At 38.7% G+C, this 19,091-nt stretch overlaps 1 protein-coding gene across 2 annotated transcripts; it reads right to left on the reverse strand.

Annotated features, from left to right (window-relative positions):
• Positions 1 to 462: 462 nt before the first annotated feature.
• Positions 463 to 18,763, reverse strand: LOC134224538 (uncharacterized). 2 transcript variants are annotated; one of them, XM_062703916.1, is made up of 4 exons: positions 18,623 to 18,763; positions 13,949 to 14,093; positions 3,293 to 3,429; positions 463 to 3,232 (listed from the first exon to the last, which is right to left on the reverse strand). In XM_062703916.1, the coding sequence occupies exons 1-4, from the start codon at positions 18,631 to 18,633 to the stop codon at positions 3,040 to 3,042; spliced, it is 486 nt and encodes a 161-aa protein (XP_062559900.1). In that variant the 5' UTR covers positions 18,634 to 18,763; the 3' UTR covers positions 463 to 3,039. The 2 variants fall into 2 exon arrangements, with proteins under 2 accessions (XP_062559900.1, XP_062559902.1); XM_062703918.1 differs by lacking the exon at positions 18,623 to 18,763 and adding an exon at positions 16,213 to 16,433.
• Between the last annotated feature and the right edge of the window lie 328 nt (positions 18,764 to 19,091).

Below are 19,091 nucleotides of genomic sequence, written 5' to 3' on the forward strand. Positions count from 1 at the left end.
ATACACTTGTAAGGGCGTGGCCTGGTGTGTGGAGAAAATCGGGTTTGCCTAATTGCAGATTCTGGCGGAATCTGTGATGACCGTGGATATGTTTATGTCTGCAACTCCATCTACGGTTTGTGCAAGGGTCCTATGCTATGCTATGCATAGCAGTTTGGCGCCCCACAAAGTTTATTGATGAGGAACTGCTGGTCGGATTTGCACATACGCTGATCTGGACTCCACATCCGAGATTGTGGCTTCAAAAAATCAAACAGCATGAAAACAAGGAAGCACGATGTGGAGTGACGAGTCGACTACCTATTTCACTGTGATAGAAAAATGAGTCTCAAACATGACAATGGATCGCGGTGACATGCATTTCAAAACATTTCCTACGTCTCATTTGTGGTTTCGTTTCAGCTTTTTTTTTACCTTTGGCTTTCTTTTCCTCTACATCGTGTGAATTATGGTTTAATCTGCTTGGTTTACTTACTTTTATTACAGATTGCAGATAGTTGAGAGTAACGAGACTGGATTAATAACAAAAAGACGCAATGCCAAAACTGGAACAGCACGTTTGCTGTCAAATCGGTTGTATAATGCAGGCACTTTAGTTAAGATAAGAGAAGATTTATAGGAGATATTAATTTCAATATGAAATTCTTCTGGAGCACGTGTCACAGGATAAAGATGTTTTTGAGTTGAGTTGCTATTCTAATTTTAATCATCCATTTTATTAAAGTGTAGTCCAAAGGAGAACCTTATAAGATGATAGCATTTGCTTATTATTAGTTACTAATCGTATATTTAGCCTAATTTGGTCAGTAAAATAATGATGAAACCACGAAAACATTTGAATGTAATTACAGTTTGACGCCTTGATTTTTTATGTATATTAGAATTCTTAAGCAAACAAAACACTCTTTTGATTTTATATTGTCATGGGTTAGAAACTGTTAAGCTACATTATGGTTTACATTGTTGTTATTACCGCTATCAGAACTGATACTGGGTTATCGCTATCGCGGGTAGATCATATTTTTAATTACCACACCGCTCAAAATGGCATCATGTAATTCTATGGACTTTTTCTAAATAACATTTTAAACACGATCGATTTCGTTCAACTGATTCATTCAACATTTAGAATAGAATCGATATTTTTTGCTTAGTAGATCAGTCCAGTACTGGTAGTTTTCGTGACTGTCATGTGAAAGCGAAAACAGTTGCATTTTCATTTTCAAGAGACCAAATGAAAATGTAGCCGTCTCCCGGTCACCTGTCACATTACAAGCAGTCATGATGGGAATGTTGCTTTGTTTTGAAATCCAAATTTCTAAATAGTTTTAATAGATCTGTGCAAATAACGATGACTAGTCGATAAAATGATTGTATTGTTTTTGATTTTCGAGTTAGAAGTAACATTATTGAAGAAGAAACAGCTTGTTTACAATAGTTTGATGCGCTTTCATGAAATGAAAATCCGTGAAAATTTGACAGAATTCCTTTCATTGTTTATGTTTTCTATGAAAGTGGGAGAGAATAAAGTGTAAATATCGCGTGACCTCTCTCAGTGAAAATGAAAACTCAGTACTGGATCAGTCGACTAAAATTTAAAAAAAGTGTTGTTGTTAAAAAATGAAAGTCAAAAAGTCGTCACGCTGCCTCTATAGTCTATCTCTAAAATATCCAATACGCGAAAAAAAAAATTCTCCTCTTTCATGTCATGGGTAATTTCAAAATTTTTTTTTCAGCATTTTTAAGTGCAAATTCCATTCAAATCTTGATTAATAGCAGTTTTGTACTTCCCCCAAAATGTATTATATAGGGGAACTGTTCCGTTTTTCATCTTACTGAACATATATTCATCTAATCGCAAAACAAAGAAATACAGCACCAATCTCGTCGCTTCTTTTTGCTCACACGCTTGCTCACTGGTGAAAAAAATCACAAAAATAAGAAACCAACCAAATTCCTTTTCATTGCTTTGTTTTTGATGGGATGAAAATAGGAGCTATGGGATTAAGTGCCGAACCGTTCCCCTATTTGTCCACCGATAGTACATTTTGTAAATTGACTAACTGCAAGATAATACTATAAAGGTTCCCCCAAACACATGCGACGCGACAGTCGCGACGCGATGCTATCGCTTGGCGACAGCGATTCTGTCGCCATTGGTATGGAAGCATAAACAGAACATTGCCTGCAGCGATCCAACGATAGAATCGCGGCGACTAGTTGTCGCCGTCGCGGCGATGAAATCGCTTAGGTTTGGGGGAGCCTTAATACTATCGTGTAGGGGGTGTTTCAGAGATATTGATTTTTTGTGTGGAATAAGGTACTTTTGTTAAAAACAGTACACCTGTTGGTAAGAAGTTTAAAGACATATTGAATCAATTTGCTACATGCATTTCAAGTTCTTGAAACAGTGACCCATTCTCATCCTCATTTCCGCCAACAGTAAAGTTATTTATCGAATTCTGAACATAGCTATATTTCAACAATCGAACAAATCGGTTTCCCTCATTATTTTTACTGTGCATAACTTCTTATATTTAGATTAATTCCGTGTTTTGATTTTGATTTTGACATGTTGGATGATTTTGAAATTTGTTCTCGCTGTGGATGCATTTCGAACATTCTGTAGGTCTAGGTAGTATATTTTTCTGACAAAATGCACGATTACAAAAGGTTGATCGGTCCTTATAAATTTATTGATATCAACTTTTGATTTGTACATGGTTGGATATATTATTCTAATTTTTAAGAGGGTTTTTAATTTCTGTGTTATCTCAACCCATTTCGAATTTCCGTTGACAGATGTTCTTTGAACCGTTTTTATGGATAATTAATGTGAAACTTTACTACAATTTAATAGGAATGTGATTGTAAAATTTAGATAACGACAGTTATTTTAATTTCTACTTATGAAGTAATGGTATTTGTCTCGCATGATGCAGTTCAATACACACAAGGGCATTATGTGGAATGGTAACTCGAGCATAACTGGATAACTTATTCTTATTTATATTTACAACACATCTTACGATGAGAATGCTAAGTTCCCGTGCCGAAGATTTTCGAATGTAGGTCCAACAGTTTCATCATGGTTTTGGCCGAGTAAATGCACAGCGGATAGTGCGGATAACAGTGCTCAAAATCCGTTTTGTTAAATTTGTTGAAGCTCAGTCCTCGTTCAAATGAATGGATTATCTTCCTCGGAACGTTTTTGTTGTTCTCCACGCTATATCTGAATATGATAGGACATATGATGCTGTAAGTTGAGATTCTTGGTTTTAGTTATACTTACTGAATAAACTCGTAGATTGAATTTGCAGCCTCATTTTTTATTTCGGCACCGGCTGCTAGTTGGCAAATAAGTGATAACGAGCATTTCAGTGGATCTCGTTTAAGCATTCCGTTCCAGTCTATTTGCTTTTCAAAGTTCTGTAAGATTTTTGTGTTAATTAGAGACTTATCGTAGGAGTATAGATGAAAAAGTGCGGATTTCTAACTCATAATTTCTGAACGAAATAAGACAGTGTTATTGGAAATCTCTAAAAAAAATGATACTTGCAGCTAAGTTATTAGTAATTGAATAATTAATTGCTTCAGTATGTATATAAACTCTACTATCGTCATGCCCTAGACGATTCACAAAAGTAGTTCGAACATCAAACTCTCGAACTAGATAATATTGATTAGCTGAGCTACAGGTCCAAGTAATAGCCTATTCAGATAAGGCCATTCATGATAATAAATATCATGATAAAGAGTAACATTCAATTTTCTATCTCATATTTGACACGATAATTATGATAATAAATGGCGTAATAAGGATGGTTATGATGGTTATAAGCTTGATAATGTTACCTCGATATCGAGCGTTCTGCATCTATCAAGAATGTCAAAAAAGAGCAAACGGATATGTTCGATGGTTTCAGGCCCGGAAACGAATAATGGACAATGCTTGGGGAGTCGGATCTGGGAACATGACATCTTTGAATGAATCCTGAACGTGTTGGGGTCTTGCTCATGTGCTGAAGAATGTTGAAGTGAATGAGGCAGCGTTAAAGAAATTCGTACTGTTAGAAAACTGGTAGCATGAGCAACATAAGATATTCTTTTTACGAACAGTATATTGAGGAAACTGCAGAGCATACTGTTCGTATGTCCTCGTTTCGACGTCGTCGAAAGAAGAGCTATGTTAGACGTTTGCGGTCGGGACACAAGCCCGGGTACCCTTATCCAGAGGATGTGCCAAGTGGTGGAGAAGTGGAACGCAGTTTCGACTGCAACCACTCAGATTGCCTGCAGCTTGCAGTGAATCTGGCGTGCCGAGCAGCAGTCGACAAACATGGCTAACTTGTGATTGGTTAGTTAGAGCGAAAACAGGCTGAGCGCGGGGAAGTGAATAAGAGGTTTGCGCATGTCGAGGTAAGAGTGCCGCAGCTGCTGGCAACCGCAGTCGCCACCACGAGGCACGGCAGAAGAGTGAGCGCATAGGTGTTAGCATGGACTGCACATGCCGAGGTAGGAGGGTCGTAGCGTAGAACTGTTGGTACCTATCGCTATTGTGAGCATCTAAGTCAGACTCACATGGTACGTGAAGGGTGAGCACCCAAGTTAGACTCATGCGGGTTTAGTGCCTGTGTGAGCGTGGGTGAGCAAGTACATTAAGCAAGTACTCCCCCAGAAGTAATGCTGGGAGGCAGTTCCAGAGGAAACCAGGGTATTAGTAGAGCGGGTAACTCAAGTAACCTTCCGTTGCTTGGGTGGGTTTAGTGGGTATGGCGTTCCATCAACCCCACTACCCGAGTGGTGTATGGTGTCTGTTTGCAGATTTGCCTTCATTCCTCTATAAAAAAAGGAAATTCTTTTGAAATTTCGACAAAAGAAAATGTGTTTATTTTCAATTCTATCATTTGGTTACATTTGCATCATGGATTGCATTTCATAAGTCAATCTTATAAAATATTTCAATTATATTTAAAAAAACCTAAATTATTCCACCAAGTGGTGATGATGCCTTCTCGTTTAAAATAAAATGTATCAACAAAAGCATAATAGAGAGATCATAATTGCTCTTTCATCTTTTTCTTTTTTATATTTTATTAGGCATAAAACTTCTTTTTTTCATATCAAATCACTTCCAACTTGTTGACCTGCTCCAGAATGATGCGGAGTTGGGCAAAACGTTGCATAATAGTTGCTGCAACATTCGAACAGACAGCATGGGGCAGCTCTGAACACCTTCGCCGACAGCCGATCGACCTTGGGGCCCCTTTAGATTTAACGCTTCGGATGGCTGATTTTTGAAAAACACTGGCTGGGACTTGAAGTAGCTATTCGAAGTGCTTGAGGCAACATTTCAGCTGTCTAAGTCAGTGATCAATTAAGGCAATAATCTCCGGTTGCTGCAGCCATCCTTTCTTCATCGGTTAGGAAGTCCACCAATGCCCGTCAGTCCTGTTTGCGCAACAGCGTTCGACTCCCACTTGTATACATTCCGTTGACGGGACTCGTACTTTACTCCTATGATTCTTCCCGTTCCTCAGCCTTTGCTTCTGTATGCTCCTGAATCTTCCGTCGGGTTATATCTGTAGTCCATTTTTTTCACTGAGCTGTTCTCGACTGTTTCGATAAAAGCTTCTCTTCTACGCTGCCACTTTCTGGAACATTCACTATCCGAGTTCCAAGTTCTTCAACGAACAAGTAATGCGTTGTCGGATCTCGCCAATTAGAAGATGATAGTCAAACGCGGTTTTCCCAACAGCTGATGCAACTCGTGGTTCATTCGTCTCCTCATCGTATCATCCGTCATCTGCACTCCACCATGTAGAATAAAGTGAATGATCTGGTCAAACGCTTCAACTATCAACGTCAGCAAGCCCAAATCAAACTCCACGGTAGCCGAGAATGGAGAAGGTCGAAAACCAAAGCCAGCCTACATCGGGCGACGGACCAAGATCAACATAAAACATAGAGATCCAATCGGTTCAGGCAATGCACCGAGCCTCAAATTCTCTACTCTAACGTGGAATCTGTGATGTTATACGCCAGTGAGAATTGGCAGAGATCACATAGATTTGTAAGTATTCATCAACCGATTGCTTCGTCTGGTGGCCTTACAACTAGATCCCGAATGCTGAGCCCCATCGACGATGCCATCGAAATCCGATATCAACAGCAACTCCACATTGTGAATGGACGAAGACCGGCCACACACCACCCACATAAGTGCGAAGACGAAAACTGGGAGCAAGCGCTTCATTATCCAACCAATATATCCGGAAGGACATTGCAGCAGAGGCAGACATAGGGTCTCCTGGTGACGAAACCCTAACAGAGAAATAATCGAAGTCTATAGGAATCAGATTTGGGCCCAAGTCGAGGGTACCCTATGTACCCCTTAAGATGCTGAGAAGACAAGAGTGAGTATCTGAGAATTGGAACCTACTTAATGAATGCCACATGTACATTAGATCTGTTTAAGTTTCAAAAAAATCTTCAGATCAACTGGTCAACTAGTATTCACAATTCTTATGATTCTAAGTGATCTTATGAATTCTAAGATAGACCTCTCGTGAAAATTTCAGCTCATTTGGAGGAAATTTCTTCAAATCGATATAATGTTTTTGACATGATGATGTCCATAATGTCATGATGTCTTAAGTCTGAGTTAAGAAATTCATTGCAACAACAACTAAATGAAAGCCATGCCTCGACAACTTTGCAAAACATTGTTTTATAAACGGAACAGATCTTCTATGTACTTCAACAGATGTTACTCAAATTTATTTCGGAAAGGCGTTGCGCAAAACTTAATAATTAACTTTATTTAAATTATAAGCAGAAGCATCGAAAGGATCACATTGGTTAGAGGTATCTATGAAGGTTAGAGTATCTATGAAGAGATCCAAAGATGGGTGATATTTATCCTCGGGAAAAAGAGGGTGAACCGAACGTTCCAGAGGCATTTCGATGTTAGTAAACACTAAATCAAGGGTTTTGACGTAGGACTTACGTCTTTCTTTACTATACTGGGTGTCATTTAGATTTTTGGAAATCGTGAGCGTTACGCTGGAAGGGAAGATTTTGAACGTTACTAGCGCCTTTATCTTTCGATGGATTTTTAAGATTTATATATCAATCGAATCGGACACTCTCCAGCAATTTGCCTATTTCATTGAAACCTAAGATTATTACCGATAAGCTATTGAAAATTTCAATTCTTGTCAAATGTTATGTGTAACCAATCCCGTGCATTTCTAACACGGACATCAGAATGCGGTATGTCACGGGCCTTCGGGTCTATCGGAAGATTTTATTTGTGTATAAAAGAAGCAGTGTCTGCCGTGTGCGAGTCATTACAATTTGTGACAGCAGCGCGTACTGACGTGCTTTTCGCTCGCGCATTTTTTTCGTTTCGTTCATTCGTTCGCTTTGTTTACCTCTACACAGCGACAGCATGCAGTCACCAGCGGTAGAACTGCCGGTGGGTCTCCGAATATGCATGAAAGAAGTGGGCGTCCTACGTCTACTCGCGGTTATGTTGAAAACATTACCCATTGCTCGTTTTTTTTTTCATTAAAATCATTCAAGACGTTATTCATCTGAGAGAGCCCCTTAGAGTCAAAATTATCTACGAGGTGAGTCACATAAGATGGTAAGGTTTGATCAGAACTTAGAGGTCCAGCAATCAGTCCAGCGCTACGGTCAAGCGTGTTAGAGTGCCAATTGATACATGATAAATTGTAATGTGTGTGTGTGTCATCCTCTATCTCTCATCCATCTGGGGGCGCTGGTCAAGTAGTAATACGAATAATTTGATCAGATCTCATGCTCCGTAATGGTGCCCTTTTTGTTACGAAGACTAGTACTATAAAAATGATGCACATCTGAAGCAAGAAAGGTTTCTTCAGGTAGTGCAGGGGATGAGATGTACTAGTGGCTCATAACATGTACAGCAAAACTTCACAAGGACGCCCTTATTCGTACTAACTACTCAGGGAGTAGAAGGTCGAGAAGAGCCACGGCTACTTACAAAAGCGTGAGCCGGATATCTGGAATTTCCACAATATCCGCGCCAATAGTAGCAATCGACGCCCTGTACGTATTTAGTTTTAGATTTTATGAAATTACCAATCAATGAATCAATGATAGAAATAAAGAAAACGTACTGAAACGCTCTCACCAATTAAATTCGTCCACGTTCGTCCAAGTTCTTCATTTAGCTGTCCATTTCTTCAATTTGGAAGGACTAGTGATATCCATAAAGGACCGCATGATGTTCTGAAGTTTTACATGATAAATTGTAATCGCCACAAATGATTACAGCATCACGTTTACCGAGTTTAGATGAAACATTCTCGATAGAGCTGATGTGAGCATTTAGTATGGGTTATTTTTTTTTTAGGGGGTAAATAGAAAGAACAAACAAAGATCTTTAAGCTTGAATTATTGGGTAAGACGGAATAATGCGCCCCACCTGGCCAAAACGCCAAAAATATAACTAACTAAGGGTCAAAATCAGTTGGTACCTATAAATATTTGTAAAACCATCATGCTATATGAATATGGGATTATTTTTATATTACATAATAAACATAATAGCAAAATACAAAAAGTTACAGTTTTGACGTAACTTTCAATGTTTGATTGCTCAACATTCTGGAGCGACGCTAGCATACTGTCCGCCACGGCATACAAAAAACAAGGCAGGCTCATCACGTATGTAAACATTCAGTTTGAATGTAAACATGTGACGTCACTGCTATCTTCGCACAAGCTGGACCGAGACGATGCTCTATGGTCGCAGTATGCTAACTTTTGTACTCCAACATGTGGCGATAAAATATGCGTCACATTCGAAGTGTCATTTTTCTAACGAGCCTACCTTGTTTTCTGTATACCGTGACTGTCCGCAAAACTTGCACTGGAACACTCAGTTGGGCAACAAAATAACTTTTCTCAGTGGTTAATCTATCTATCTATATAAATAAAAATTAGTTTAGGTTCCCTTCCTGACGATTTAACTCACGAACGGGTTAACCGATTTGCAAAATTGTCTCCCTAATCAATTCGTCTTGGGATCCGTAAGGTTTGTATGTACAAAAAGTTGGTTAATTTAACGTGGGAAGGTAAAAAATCAGTATCTAGAATGCAACTTTGGGTCAGTGGTTGAGGGAAATAAAACAATAGCATGGAAATTGATGTAGAGTGCTGTGCTGCAAATAGTTCTGTATATGACATTTGCAACACAAATACCGTGCGGGACCGAAATCCGTACAGCACCGAAATCCGTCCACCTCATGAGATATAAATAAATTAAACGGGGTTAAAGGTAATTAATGTAGAAATAATTTATCTTGTCCTGTCCAGATACTTGGCAGTGAGCATTTAGGGCATAGATATGCAAAGAAAGCTTTGAAATTAAAACAACAAAAATCACAAACAAATCGCCACCCACCAAACGCGGAGTTTTTGCCGCCATTTTGTTTTCGGATAGAGCATTATTGCACCAAATGTAAATGTGTTTCATAGGTAATTGTGAAGCAATACATAAAATAAGTGGAATACAAATTGAAGGGATCGCTTCTCAAGGTGCATATCGAACTATTTACAGGTAGTTTGGTCAATCAGGCTGCTTGAATTTAAATATTTAGTTGAAAAATAGCTGTACGGATTTTGATCCATTGATTCGAAATCCGTCCACGGTGGATTTCGATGCCCCACTACCCAAGCAAAGCTGGGTATTTTTTGCTAGTATGGTATAAAATTTATTCCATCTTCAAATGTAACGTTTTCAAAAAATATGTTTCACTAGTCAAAACGCCCCAGTGTAGGCAGGACGATATGCCCTTACCAACTGGACACAAGCGCGGCGAGCCTGCAGCAGTTGCTTCCAAATTATATGGAAACTATTGAAATGTAATTCCAACCTGCTTAAATAGATTTATGTTGGTTTTTTAATGTCAAGCACATAAGGATGTGTAACCTTTTTATTATGGGATATGAATGGTCTTTGGTTACGGTGTGGCGTATTGGCCAGACACTTTTTGAATTCCATTTTTTCACGACTTTTCAAAAAGCTTTATTACGTGTTATCTGTAATATTTTTATATGACTACTCACGGGCAATGCACAACGACTACCAAATAGCACAAAGTTTAAAAATAGCAAACAAATAGCAAAACACATGAATATTAACACATGAAACCAAATCGAAACAATAATGGATTTAAAAATGCGTGATTTATTGCTCATCAGATATTTTAGAATAAAGTGAGAAAAATATTAACGAACTTAGTATTCAGAAAGAATATAAAATCGGCTACAACTATTATTATAAAAATGCTGCATTATTTCATAAGTTTTCTAGAAAACTAGAACCATACATCTGAATTTCTAAGCAAATCCGCTTTGAAATATTATTTATCATAAAATAGGCAGAAAAACTAATATGCAAGCTTCCTCCAGGAATTCCTTTGACAATTGCTCCAGTCATTCTATCCGAAATTCTATCAAGGATTCTTTAGGAATGCCTCCAGCAACTTCTTCGGCAGTGTTTTCAGGAATTCCACCATAAATTTTGCCGGGATTTGATCCGAAAATTCCACTATTATTTACTCCAAGAAAATCTTCACGAACTTATAAAGTGCTGCAGAATTCCCTGCAATAATTCAAATAATTTCGTGCTGTTTTCCATAATTTTTAAGAATGAGAATATTCCGTGGAAATTCCGCAGAATTGCCAGTAAACATTCCTGAGAATTTCTCGAAAAATCTTCGAATTTCTTGTGTAAATTCCATAAAATTTTCCGTGAATTGTTTCGAATAATTTCTTGTGAAAATTTCAAAGAATTTCTCCAGGAATTTCACAGAACTAATACCGAAAATGAAATTTTCGGAGGAATTCCTAGATCAATTCGCAATGAAATCCTGAAAGAATTCCAGTGGAAACTTCAAGATTTCCGCTGGGAGATCCTCCAGGAGTTTCTCCGAAAATTCCTCCTGGAATTCTTCCAGGAGTTCCACCGGCACTTCCACCAAGAATTTCTCTAGGATTTCCTTCGAGAATTATTCCGGTAGTTCTATCGGCAGTTCCTCTGAAAATTCTTCCGGGAATTTCGGCAGAATTGGAATTTATTTAGGCTTCTTCAGGAATTTATATAGATTTTCCACCAGAAGCTCCTCCGAGAATTTCTCTGCGAGCTCCTCAGGGAATTCACCGGGAGGTCCTCTGATGGTGATGATGGTCCAGCTACAAACCCCAACAAAGGTTTCAGCTATACGAGATTTCTCTATAAGATGAATTCTCTTGTTTCCGAGAATGCTTCTGATAGTTTCCTCGGGGCTCCTTTGAAAATTGTTCCGGGAGTTTCTTCAGAAATTCTTCCAGAAAGTTCCTTCAAGAGTTCCTTGAATTCGGGAATTCCACCAGCAATTCATCCGGGAGTTTCTCCGGAAATTCCTTCAGGAGTTCCACCAGAAGCTATTCCAGGAAATTATTCAGGCTTTTTTCAGGAAATCATTTAGGCTTTCTTCAGAAATTAAGCTGGAAATTCCTCCCGAAGTTCTTCCGATAGTTTCTCTGGGAGCTCATCCGGGAGTTCCTCTAGGAATTCTTCTAGGAGTTCCTCCTGAAATTCCTGCGGGAGTTCTAACGGAACTCCTCCGATAGTTACTTCGAGAATTCCTCCGGAAGATCCACCGGCAGTTTCTACGAGAATCCCTCCGGGAGTTTCACCGGTAGTTTCTCCGAGTGTTTCTCTGAAAAGGAACTTCCGGAGGAACTCCCAGAGTAATTTCCGGAGGAACTCCCGGGGGATTTTCTATAGGAATTTCCGGAGAAATTATCAGAGGAATTCTCGGAGGAACTGCCGGTGGAACTTCTGGAGGAATTTATTGAAGGACTACAGGAAGAATTTCCGGAGGAAATCCTGGAGGAGCTCTCGTAAGAATTCTAGGATGAACTCCCAAAGGAACTTCCGTAAGAATGCCCAGAGAACCTCCCGGAGGAATTCCCGTAAGAACTCCCAGAGAAATTCTCCGAAGAACTTCTGGAGGAATTTGTAGATAAATGCCTAAAGAAATGCTAAATGAATTCCTTGAAGAAAGCCTGATTGAATTCCCGAAGGAACTACTGGTGAAACTTCAGAGGAACATCCGGTGGAATACCCTAGAGGAAGAGAAAAAATATTTCTGAAGGAACTTCCGAAATCCCATTTCCTGTGAAATTCCTGCCAAATATCGTCCAGGAATTCCCTGTGAAGTTCCTGGAGGTATTACCGGAGAATTTATTGGAAAAACTCCTGGAAGAACTCCCGGAGGAACTCCCACAAGCACTTCCGGAGGAATTTCCAAATGTAAGTCCTGAAATAATTCTTATAGAAGTTCCTCAAGGAATTTCCGAAAAAATATCTGAAGGAATTTCCAGAAAAATACCAGGAGGAATTAATACAGAAATTCCCAGATGAAATCCTGAAAGTATTCCCAGATGAATTGCTAAAGAAAATCCCTGCGGATTGTTCCGAAGAAATTGCTGGAAGAACTCTTGGCAGATATCCGAGTAAATTCCGAGTGAAGTCCGGAAGGAATTATAGTACACTTTCGCGGAAAATCTCCCGGAGAAATTCCTGAAGGAATTCCTGGAGAAGTACCTGAAGAAACTCCAGAAAAAATACCTGTAAGAATTTCTGAAGAAATACTTGGACGAATTCCAGAAGAAATTCATGAAGATATTTCTAGAGGATTTCTTGAAGGATATTCTGAAGTAATTGCGAAAATAATTTCAGATTGGAATGCTAGATGATTTCGCTATTTAATGTTTGGTGGTATTCCCGGAAAATTTCATGGAAGTGATCCCGGAGGAATTAAAGAAAGAGTTCCGAGAGGAATGCCCGGAGAAGTTCCTAGAAGAATTTCGAAAGGAATTTTTTTATAGATTTACAAGTGAAATTATGAAGCTAAATCGGAGGATTTCCGTCATAAATTTTTGAAGAAACTTCTGGTAGAATTTTGGGAAGAAATTCCGTATGTATTTTTGACACGAATGCATGCCTGAAGGCCGGATTCTTCCTGAAGAGAGAACAGCCGAAGAAATATCTAGAAGTAAATCTTGGAGAGAAGAAAAGAAATCTTCAAGGAATTTCCTCGTGAATTTCCTAAAAAAATTATTGAGGTTTCTAGATAAGGAGGAATTAGAATTCCATGAGAAGGATTTTCAAACGATTTTCAGAAGAATTTGTGGATAATTTTCCGGAGCAATTCAGAAGTTTCCAGGGGAGCTTCTAGAAGGTTTTCAAGGAGAATTTTTGAGCCCGAAATGTTTCGAGTTGTTTTGAACTTTCATATATTATGGATCCTGGATGCCCTAATGAGTTTTGGGTATCTTTTGAACTTCAACCATCTATTTCTGTATGATTGGATCGTAAAGTTCACATGTTTGAGGGAATTCATTTCAGTACCCCCTCCACAACTTAGAGGAGGGAGGGGGGCGACGGCCCTCCCTGCCCCTCCCCTCCCCTCTCTGGCTACGCCTTTAAAAAATTGCGTTGAAAAGTTAAAAGTTATCAAGGAGTTGCCTTAGGGGGGCATATTATACCGTCTTACTCTACTTCCATAAAATCATTTGATGTCTGTCAAAAGTAATCATGCTTTTATAGTGAGAATTTTTTAACTGCCACTTGTAAGTTAAATTTGAGCTTTAACTCTGGAACTTAAACAGAGCATAAATGTATCGACCGGGATATGTCCTTGAATTTAAAGGCTGGAGAGCAACTGGCCTTCTTTGGTAGGTAATCTTCCAAGTTCGTTGGTTCAACTAACTGCGTATGGTCTGACTGTTCATTTATTTCTCGATGGTGGAGTATAAATTGAAGGTGGATGTGGATGATTTTATATACGATATTGTGATTTGTTTTGCGATGCTTATTATGTTTTACAAGGATGATGATACCTACACTCAGTTCTGCTGTCCGATTAAATCTAGATGTGTCTCGTTTCCCTGATGCCGCGAAAAGCGGTTTCGATAATTTCATAAAATCCTGCGCCAGAAGATGCATCACATACAGCGATCCCAAACCGACGACCGCCAGAATAAGTAACCTTTTTTGGGGAAAAATGGAAAAGAGAATAATAAACGAATTAAATCCTACACCCATCATTTAAACATACTTTGATACAAGAAATTGCGCGCATCGTAAAAAATGTCAAAAAATCGTCAGATGGGGTTACTTGCAACACTTTTTACTTTGAAAGTAATTGTATTACAATGAAGCAGTCGAAAAGAAATGTACCCCACCCCAATATCCTAATGGGAACTTCAGCGAAAAAGCGGTTAGATTGATTCGAAGGAACGAAAAACATGCTTGTTGCAAGTAACCCCACATGTGAGGTTCAAGTTTATCGACAAAAACTTAAAATATTTCCAGCAATTTCCATAATTCAGAGCAAAGTCGTGTAACAAATAAAGGGCCACGCTACTCATAAATAAGCAAACCCACGGCATTTTTTCTTATAATATACGATGTTTGTAATGTCGGGTTTGTAATGGGTAATGTTTGGTTCAATCAAAGTTAATTGCCTATTTCCGGGGATTAAACCACCCGACTTGGACGTTAATTTACAATGTTATGAAAACTCATATGTAAATATGTACGTTATGTGGAAGATATTGATTTGGAACATGTATTGGAGGTAACCGCTTTCCCTTCGATGGGACTCCAACCCATGACCCTACAGTACGCTAGACTGGTGCTTTAACCAACTAAGCTACGAAGGACCTCCGTCGGCCTTCGCAACCTAGCGGCTACTGAACGAGCTCGAGATTCCCAAATTGGACGCATAGTCAAATCACTCGCAATCCATTTGATTGTCATATGTTTGCTGATTAACACCATTGTAATAATGTTGTTTAACACAATTGCTACTTTAGCACCGGGTACCGGTGACATATTTGTAGTTTCGGAGCATACTTATTTAACATAACAATAAAAATATGTTTAAAACGTATTTTCAAGCATTGCAATCAATTAACATTCCGCTTGAATAATCATCGGAGTGTAGGCAATTTCCTACGTAGGAAAAAGCATTTTCACTGTTGCAAGTTACTCTGTAGTTAGGAAAGCTCTGAGTACTGCCCGTCTGAGAAGGGCGAGGCACGATTTTCAGCATTAATTTTTATGCAGAAATTAATAAGAAACTTTTTATACTTTATACGGAATTATATTATTTTCTGGACGTCATAACTTGCTATCACATACTAAAGTTTAATGCCCAGATTGAAAAACTAACGGACAGCCTTGAAAAATGCATCTGAATGGGATCATCTCAAAGTGTTACAAGCTACTCCCTTTGACGGTATCGGCAGATCTCAATGCGTTGAACAGAAAACCGGTAACTTTTGGAAACCTACGCGGAAGGTGGCTGCAAACTGTGGCGTGATGCAGTGTGCACGCGTCGGTTGTGCGTCTGACTGCACTGAGCTGCCGTCACGAAGAAGTCCATGTCTAAACTACAGGAGCAAGATTGACTTTGGTTGGCGTGCGCAGTAATTTCTTGTGACCGACTAAACTATTGCATAATTCTAGTCGGTTGGTTGTTTTTTAGGTCGAAAGCAATCAGTCGTAAAATTCAAAGCAATAGTGAGCTTGTAAGAGCAAATATTTTTGCATGTACATTTATGCGTAATCAAGATCCGTTAATTTGAGATATTTTCATTTTTTTTGCCAGAAAGCCGTTAACATTTTTGAACAAATAATATATGCAGGAGTGGGAGCTATTTTCTTGAAATATGTTTTTATTCAATATTTAGAATGAATTTGAAATCGACAAAAATCAACAAATCAAAAGTACATTTTAAAATAAAAGAACTATTCGAAAACCTCTGGATGGATTTTGTATTAATAGAAACAGAGGGAGATTATGTTGATGCTGTAGTAATAGAATCAGGGCAAGATTAAGTCTTATCACGTGTGGAACTTCATATGATGTTCAAATCAAATTTTTATTGACATTCCAAGCTTAAGAAACAGTTCATCTATATGCGTTTTCAACTGCATTAGGCCTTCCAGAATACTCTTTTATTTTTTGATTAGCGTTTCCGAACATTTCATTGAAACCATAGCGCATTTTTGTTAAACTCACTAAAAATCTGTTTTGGTGTTATTTTTAATGATATCATTTTTCCTAAACACTTTTTAAAATAATGCACGCACTCACGTACCTCAATCCCATTTTTCTGCAAGAACTGGACTTAACATAAGGAATCACAAAACTTGAGGCAATCCTCTTCTTGAATGAACGTTAAGAAGGAACAGCCCAAAAACCTCTTCTTTTTGTACTTGACACACTTATCGATGGGTGGCGTAAATCCAACTGGTCCTTACTGCTTCACTCGCGACCATTGTAAGTGGGTAGGTCGCTGCTTCGCGTCTCGATACGTAATGAAAGTGAAAGAAGTAAACATTTCCACCTTATCTGCCAGCCAGAGAGTTTACCGCCAACTTTGGCACATATGTTTGAACTCGTTTAACTCGATATTTCTCGCTTAACTTTTCAAAAGGACCTAAGTAACATTTTTTCATGAATTAATTTGAGTAGTGAAATCAAAAGCTCTCATATTGGTCTGTAGATTGCGTTATTCAAATTAATTAATGAAAAAAATGTTACTTAGGACCTTTTGATAAGTTAAGCGAGATTTATCCACAAATGTAAGAGCGGCGCGTGTGGTGCGATCCGTTTGTGTTCTCACGTGTGCACGAGCCCCCCACGCTGGCTGTCGACTTATGTTGACCGGTACCGACTGATAGCATTGCTGGAGAGTACGCTCCTGCATTGATTACCTTGTTGCATGCAAGCCACAGGCTCAGACAAATCCGTTTATGCTGAAGCTACGCTGACTCTGCGATCAGCTGCGACTAAATGCTTAAATAATACGTACACAGAGGACAAGCTTGGTAACATTACGATGAGCAGACGTATTGCGGCAGTCGGGATGGCATATTGAATTGTCTGATCATGTACCGGCGAGAGGTGAAGCTGTTTTGCATATATATCAAATGATGCCATAAGGAAGATTTAAGTAGTTTGCGGTTGAAAGCGAAGCCATTTGGGGTAGGGGAGAACAGCCCAATATGCACCCCTTAAGCGTTTTCGATGTTTTCACCAATATGAAATAGAATATCGAACCATTGATACGTGCAGATGCAAAATTTACAAAAAATGGCTACATATCACAAACATCTTTTACTCAAAACTACAAGGTTTTTGTGACTTTCTAATGCATTTTAAATACGTTTAAAATTGGGCCTGGAGCAAAACGCTCGAATAGTGGTGCAGAATGAATCGATTGCATGCTAAATTAATGGTGAACGCATGGTTGTTTGTTTATCTTAGCAGATTGAACAAAAAACTTACGGGTAGCATGAGAGAATCGCAAATCGTTGAATTGCAATGAAAATAAAAGGATTTTTCTCAATTTATTTGTTGCAGCTCGATAATGATTAACTAATATTGAATTGTGATGCTAATATTCGTTCATAAATGAGGGAGTTAGAAGCAGAGGGGTGTAAGTGACATTTTGGTCAACATTTAGTTGACTACAGCAAAAAATTCTTTGGTTCTCAAGCTTTGCGGCAATATGTTGATATAGTTTGTACGATGTTTATAAAAATGTGAAAATTCACAGAAAATTTGAAATTTTTTGAACTTCCATACAATTTGTATGAAGCAAAAAAAATTGAAAAACTTTACACCCATTTTTCTCATAACCAACTTTTGGTCACTTACACCCCTTTGCGATTGACCCCCTCAAATGTAGTATGAACGATTTTACAAGTCATTTTATGTGTTGGGCTATTTTGCCTCAAAGGTTCATTTTGCACTGCTCTCTCTTACATATCTAAAGCTGTCATAAGTAAGTCAGTGGTTCGAGATTGCAAAAGCATGTATGAGAAAGATCAGTAAAGATCAATGATTCTTCTTGTTAGCCCATTCAAGTGTCTATGGTGTTTATCTTTTCACGCATGTTAGATGAAGAACCGGAGCATTAACCCTACATGTATATGAGGACGGTCAGTTTTGTTTGTCCACTGGGAAAACTCAAGTGAGCACGATATTTCTTTGAGGCTCTAGGATAAAGATTGATACTTATACCTCGCACCGCTTCCAACAGCTCGTAAGCCGTAATTAACTCATTTGAAATAAATTTTAATATTGCAGTCCTAACTTTATTAAACATCTACATAAGTAGATTTCAAGAACGGTAACCACTTATTCTTCTCGTTTTTCTGTAAGTAACTCTTGACATAAAGAAACACAACACGTTTTACAAAAAAGTGAATAGAGCAACAAATTAAAATGTGATCTTCATTTTAGTAAGTCCTGGGTATTGAAGTGCTTTAGCTAGGATGATGTAATGCATACATGTAAGTAGCACGTTTTGTGTTTGTTTTGATTTTATTTCAAAAAGCTGATTCGAGCATCTCCGCAAAACATAGGTTCGTCGCTGTTCGCTCCAGCAAGTCACTCAACTGCCGTCGGGGCAGTCGCAAGTCGTGCAGTAGAATGTAGGACCTAACGAAATCACAATCGAGGATAGTCGGGTGAGAGAGTGGAAACATACGATTGATTACCTGTGACCCATTATTGGCACTAGTTCACTCTTACACCTATTTTAAATGTAAACCGATACTAGATGTAAGTTCGAAGATTTAAATTTTCTGTGTGTCAAACCGCACTAATCAATAACCAATGAAAGTGACTTTCAAACCCGCTTATTACTTCACTGGATGCCGAATAACTACTGCCAGACGACAGATGCAACGATAGTAAAAGAGGTATGCAAAAGATCGAATAGTATGGTAGGTTATGTTGGTACCAGCACCACAAACCCGATCGGGTACAGGTTTTGGTCACGTTTGGGGCTTATACTTAGAGTAAACACGTACTTTGGGGTACAATCAGCGTAGTAAGCCACCGAGACGGATTACGAAAGTGTCATCATTGCTCAGATCGACGACAACGGACCATGTAGCCGGTTATGGTGAGATGAATGGATTGCAGCATCATCGAATACTGGTTATGGCAGAGCAACAATAACAG

The sequence above is a fragment of the Armigeres subalbatus genome, chromosome 3, assembly GCF_024139115.2.
Source record: "Armigeres subalbatus isolate Guangzhou_Male chromosome 3, GZ_Asu_2, whole genome shotgun sequence".
In the NCBI taxonomy this organism is placed as follows: domain Eukaryota; kingdom Metazoa; phylum Arthropoda; class Insecta; order Diptera; family Culicidae; genus Armigeres; species Armigeres subalbatus.

Coding starts and splice junctions, on each gene's coding strand:
- LOC134224538 (XM_062703916.1), bottom strand. Junction 3,430..13,948: donor ATCGGACAGCAGAACTGAGT/GTAGGTATCATC, acceptor AAAATCTTACAG/AACTTTGAAAAGCAAATAGA. Junction 3,233..3,292: donor TCAATCTACGAGTTTATTCA/GTAAGTATAACT, acceptor TATCATATTCAG/ATATAGCGTGGAGAACAACA.